This window comes from Adiantum capillus-veneris, chromosome 10, assembly GCF_014529385.1.
Source record: "Adiantum capillus-veneris isolate H3 chromosome 10, ASM1452938v2, whole genome shotgun sequence".
NCBI lineage: Eukaryota > Viridiplantae > Streptophyta > Polypodiopsida > Polypodiales > Pteridaceae > Adiantum > Adiantum capillus-veneris.
The window spans coordinates 40,851,694-40,857,693 of NC_140940.1; the positions used below are offsets into that span (position 1 = coordinate 40,851,694).

Consider the following 6,000-nt stretch of genomic DNA (forward strand, 5'->3'; position numbering starts at 1 on the left):
AGACGGGAGTGGACCTACACAATTGGGGGCGCGATCAGCACCAAAAAGAAGCACCAAGGCGTACTCTGTAATTTTCATTTCCTTGCTTGAAGCCACTTGGAGTCGATAGAAGACGGCGCAAATGTTATTCTCCCTGCATGTGCTATCTGCAGAAGCGGCCATGGCCAAGGCTGAAGTGCATACTTTTCAAGATTAAACTTTATTTAGGGTGTCCTATTTTTGGGCACCCACTCTCGTTCAGGGATGAGGCCCATGGTAGATAGACCCAAGCAGTCCGTGGATGGTGGCAACAATTATTGCAGTAGAGTGTACTAACGCTTTAAATCTTCCATCAAACCAGTCAATTGCAGTACAAGCTATAAATCTCCAAAATTGTGAACTCTTTACGAAGAAGAAAGTTATGGTCATATCTTAACTGATATTAAATCAGGATGGTAGTGATCCAACATGGATTAACAGTAAGCTTGGCATGGAGGGCCATGCAACATGCAAGATGTTGCATTGTGGCTACAAAGACATGTTCTCGTTGTTCGAAGTGGACTTCTAAGAGTCGGTAAGCAAGTCGACTTTAACGTTTTACATTATGACTTCATTGAATCTCGCAGATCTCTCTACATTATCAGCACAACAAGAAAAGGCAAGCATGATAACTTATTCTTTAGTGATATTTGTCCTCAGCATGGGGCAATTTGAGCATGTTCGGTAAGTCTTGAACATTTTTCATGCATGGCATGTGATATCTTAAACGTCTATGAGCACAGTCGGCTGGCCGAATAAATTATACCATCAAGGGTCTACCGTTATGGATATCAAATTCCCAGTTTTGTCTTGGAATTTCTTGATTCTAGGCAGTGTTTGCTCCTCAAGTTCAGGCAAGACATGTGGCATGCTGGTACAGGCAAGGTATGTGGCATGTAAGGTGTTGGTATTCAGCAAGGACAATCACTGATTACATTTTCAAGAAGTTGTACTAGGACATGGCTCCTAGGAAAGTTCTTTGTCATTGATGCAATCATGCTTTTTAAGACATCATGGGAGCAAGGCTCTGTCTACAAATTCTAAGGATAAATGCAATCAGGCAATGATAAGATCCACCCATTGTCGGCAAGCGAGATCCGACAAGTTTTTTAAGACATCATGGGAGCAAGGCTCTGTCTACAAATTCTCACGATGATACTAATCAAGCCCATCAGGTACGAGGTACATATTTTGAAAGAAGTTTTATGTTTTTCAATACGTGGTACAATTTGACAAGGTCGACTTTTTTTATGACATAGTAAATTTCAAAGAGTATCTGTTAGCTATGAGCACCAAAACTCCATGAATACTTATGTGAAGGACGATTTCCCTTTCCACACTTTGGAATATGCTATTAGCATACAAACTTAGAGAAATTTGTCAAATGGGCTACAGGTTCTTTACATCACAAGAGGGTGTATATGACACATACGCTAGCTCACTCAAGCAGTATATATGGCAAGAGATCAATCAGTTACTGGATGCAGGTATTATATACCCCGTAAAGGAATCAGAGTGGGTTTCCCCAGTGGTTATCACTCCTAAAAAGAATGGGAGATGGCGGGTGTGTGTCGACTATAAGCCATTGAATGCTACGACCAAGAGGAATCACTACCCATTTTCGTTTTAGGATGAGATTTTGAATCAGGTGGTTGGCCATGAGAGGTATTCCATTATGGATGGGTTTTCAGGTTACTTTCAGATAGGGATTTCTCTTGAAGACCAACTAAAGACAACATTCATATCTCCATGGGGTTGCCTTGCCTATCGTAGGATGCCTTTTGGGCTAGTGAATGTCTATGCCACATTTCAAGATTGGATGAACAAGGTGTTTAGCCCCTATTTGGGTAGGTTCATTAGGGTTTTCATGGACGACATTGGATGTTATAGCTCAAGGGCAGATCATTTGTCAAAGCTGCGATTGTGTTTTCAGAGGTTGGATGAAGAGGGCCCGGTCAGTTGAACCCCAAGAAGTGCAAATCAGCACAGCCCCGAGCGTCATTGTTGGGCCATGTGGTGTCACAAAATGGGATTGAATCGGATCCAGAAAAGGTCAAGGCTCTAGTCTTGATGGAGCCTCCTTCCAGTGCACAGGCTTTGGTGTCGTTCGTGCACAGGCTGAAGTATCTGTCAAGTTTTTTTTGGATGTTGTCACAGTATATATACCCCCTTCAAAAAAGGGCGCAGCTGGTGCATGGTTTTAAATGGGATGAAGAGGCTCAAGTAGCTTTTGACAGGGTGAAAGAAATCTTGTGTCAACTACCTACGGTGTGTCCTCCCAATCGTGAAGATGATTTTTATGTTGCCATGGCGGTAGGCACTGTAGGTAGCCATTGGGGCAGTACTATTGCAAAAGGTGGGAAGGAGCTATAAAACTATTTATTTTGAAAGTAGGGTGATAAGTCCTGGGGAGGCAACCTACAATGAAGCCGAACAGTGGGTGATGGCCTTAATTTTCCCCTGCAGGAAGTTCAAGGTGTATCTCATCGTGCGAAAGTTTTTTGTGCTAACGGCGGCCAATAATTTATTTCCGGAGGTAGTGTTGCACTTGAAGCCAGGGAAACGGATCATGAAGTGGGTATAGAGCTACAAGAATTTGAGTTTGAATTCAAAGTTGACCATACAAGTCAATCTCACCTGGCAGATATTCTAGTCATCAAGGTGGTTGATTTGCCGATCTATCCCAGGGTGGTGCGGGATGAAACCAAGGAGGAGCCTGACTTAGCGGAAGATTTTACCATGTGGTTTGATGGAGCATATAGGAGGGTAATACAAAAAGCAGGTGGAGGTGTGGTGATACGAGATCCACGCAACAGGGTGATTTTTTCAAAAGCCTATGACTTGAAGGATGTTCAAATCAATAATGAGGCGGAGTATCTTACCCTCCATTTAGGTTTGAAACAGTGTGTCGAGTTTGGTATATCGAGGTTGGTAGTGAAAGGTGATGCACTGTTAGTCATCAAGCAGTTGTTGGGCCAATGGCAGGTGAAACGGGATTCATTAAAGCATTGGTTCTATGCCATCAAGAAGTTGCTGAAGTTTTTTGAGGAGGTTCAGTTCAAGCATGTTAGAAGAGAGCAGAACCAAGAAGTGGATCAGCTTGCAAGCAGCAAAGTACAAGTACAGGTTGCAGGAATATATGTGGCCCCAGCCACCTATGCTAGTCGTGAGACCTTGAAAGAGATTGAAGACTTTTTAAATACCGGTCAATGCTCTTAAAGATTGTCCAAGCTACAAAACGGAAGATAGTACAGAAATCTCTCAAGTTTACACTGATAGGGGAAGATCTTATGACCTATGGACGGGATGAAGTGCTGCGAAGGGTACTTTATAAGGAAGAAATCGGTATGGTGCTGCAGCAATGTCATCAGGAAAGCGGGCATCAAGTTAAAGACCAGGTTTTGTTTCAAATCTTGAGAGTAGGTTTTTGGTGGCCGTCGATGGTACGTGATGTGCACTATTGGTGCAAAACCTGCCATGAATGTCAGACTATGGGTGAGAGAAGGCTGATAGCTGAATTGCAGGGAGCTATCATTGCCCAAGATGCTTTTGAGAAGTTGGGCCTGGATGCCATTGGTCCACTCCCGAAGTCAGCAAGCGGTAAAACATACATTGTAGTGGCAATTGACTACCTTACCACGTGGGTCGAGGCCAAAGCTGTAAAGGAGGTTAATGCACAGATTGTAGCCCACTTTGTTTTCAATAACATTTGTTGTCATTTTGGAGTGTTGTGGGTACTCATTTCTGATAGAGGCTAAGGATTCAGGAGCAAGCTTATGCAGCCATTAGTGGAGAAATTAAAGATTCAGCATCGATTTTCCTCGCCTTATCATCCCCAATGCAATGGTCTTGTGGAGAATGACAATGGAAAGATCATCAAGATGCTGACAAAGTATGTGTATAAGCAAGAGACAGAATGGGAGATCAATTTAGAGAAGTGTCTATGGGCCTATAGGACATCCTACAAAGTGGCGACCAATTTTACTCCCTTTGAGTTGGTTTATGGCAAGGAGGCAATACTGCCAATGCATGCACAACTGGGTTCTTTGAAAGGTATGTGGTGCATCAATGCCACTCCACAAGCTGTCTTACAGGATAGGATTGCCAACCTTGAGGCATTACAGATGAATAGAGAAGCAACAGCAGACTACTACATGAAGCAGCGGGAAAGACGAGTGTCTAAAGTCAATAAGAGTCTGCCAGACAAGAAGATAGAGGAAGGAGACCTGGTAATGAAATACGAGAGCTACTTGGACTTCACCTTCCAAAAGAAGTTCAAGAAGAACTGGACGGGTCTGTACAAAGTGCAAAAGGCTGTTAGGAAATAAGACGTAGCTAAATAGATAATTGAGTAGATTACTTAATGGAGGGAGACAGATTTATATACACGAGATTATAGAGTAGAGAGAGAGAGAGAGAGTACACATGATATACATGGTTCACCCAATGTGGGCTACATCCACGGGAAAGCAGACACTCAATGGCTTTAGTACTTCAAAACAAGAAGTGGTTTACAAAGGGATTATACCCTTAATGGAGCTCCCGCTTTGCTTCACTCTCACCACCTCACACTCACCTTGTTGCATCAACTTCACACTATGAAATGTGTGTAGAAATGGCCTCCTTTTATAGGCCAAAAGGGCTGCCCTCTCTTATGAGAGACAGCCATGTGTAGCCGCCCTTGTGCGAATAAGTCCAAATCGGACCCTCCAATCCGCCCATGTGTGGCCGCCCTTGAGAAGACAAGTCCGCTTTTGAATTCGGCCACCGGCCATTGAATTCGGTCACCGGCCACCGGCCATTGACTTCCGACCACCGGCCAACCGACCGGTTGTTTTCTGACCACTTTCCGGCCGCCGTCCGGCCATAATATTCCGGCGAAAAAGAATATTCCGGAAAAAAAATCTCGGGGGCCTCCGCCCGCGAGGCCTTTAAAGTTGCCCCTAATTCTTGTCCGTGAAAATTTTGGTTTCCGGTGAGTGATTTTCCTTCACGCACGATGGCTTCTCCTCATAGTGGGGGCCTTACAAATGTGCGCTTTTACCACAAAAAATTACAAGGGTAAATCAGGCTCCATACTTAACAATCTCCCACTTGGAGACTGATCTCCAAACCAAACCTGTGACTGCTTTCCATTCTGGCTTCTTATCCTTGAATGCCGATTGAAGATGAGCAAAAGCTCAACTTCTCCTTGTTGACCACCTTTGTAAACATGTTTGCAGGATTTTCACTTGTATGCACCTTTCCTAGCTTTAGCTGTCCCTCTTCCAAAAGAGTGCGTATGAAGTGATATCTCACCTCAATGTGCTTTGTCCTTGAATGAAAGGCTGAGTTCTTCGCAAGATGGATAGCGCTTTGGCTATCACTGTACAAGACACAATTGTCTTGTTTGAATCCAAGCTCTTCTAAGAATCTGTGAAGCCACAGAATTTCTTTGCTTGCCTCCGTCATTGCTACATACTCTGCTTCCGTGGTAGAAAGTGAAACCACTTTCTGCAGCTTTGAAGCCCAGCTTACTGTTGTGCCTCCAACCGTGAACACATAGCCAGTAGTGCTCCTTCGAGTATCTTTGTCACTTGCCATATCTGCATCAGCATACCCTTCTAGAAAAATATCAGTTCCTCCAAAATACAAAGCATTTGTTGTTGTCCCTTTTAGATACCTAAGTATCCACTTCACAGCTTGCCAATGCTCTTTACCTGGGTTGTCCATGAACCTACTCACAACTCCCACTGCATGTGCAATGTCTGGCCTTGTCCAGACCATAGCATACACTAGAGAACCTACCGCTGCAACATATGGAACTTTAGACATATAGGCTATCTCCTCTTGTGTCTTTGGACACATATCCTTCGTTAGTTTAAAATGAAACTGGTTTTGCATTTTGCATTGCAAACCTTTCTAGTACCTTCTTGATGTAATCTTCTTGAGATAGCTTTATTGTCTTCTTCGTCCTGTCCCTTGATATTTTCATACTAAGTA

At 43.6% G+C, this 6,000-nt stretch overlaps 1 protein-coding gene across 1 annotated transcript; it reads left to right on the forward strand.

Annotated features, from left to right (window-relative positions):
• The first annotated feature begins 486 nt into the window (after positions 1–486).
• LOC147448718 (uncharacterized) lies at positions 487–4,346 on the forward strand. Its single transcript, XM_086521444.1, has 10 exons — positions 487–553; positions 606–702; positions 849–903; positions 1,667–1,846; positions 1,952–1,972; positions 2,176–2,374; positions 2,801–3,003; positions 3,240–3,461; positions 3,543–3,686; positions 3,801–4,346. The coding sequence occupies exons 1-10, from the start codon at positions 487–489 to the stop codon at positions 4,344–4,346; spliced, it is 1,734 nt and encodes a 577-aa protein (XP_086377570.1).
• The last annotated feature ends 1,654 nt before the right edge of the window (positions 4,347–6,000 follow it).

Bases quoted from the DNA above. Each gene is read 5' to 3' on its own strand.
- LOC147448718 (XM_086521444.1), top strand. From the start codon at position 487: ATGCAAGATGTTGCATTGTGGCTACAAAGACATGTTCTCGTTGTTCGA. The intron at 2,375-2,800 runs GTGGGAAGGAGC...TACAAAAAGCAG, and splicing joins GGGCAGTACTATTGCAAAAG to GTGGAGGTGTGGTGATACGA. The intron at 3,462-3,542 runs GTACGTGATGTG...GCTGAATTGCAG, and splicing joins GTTTTTGGTGGCCGTCGATG to GGAGCTATCATTGCCCAAGA.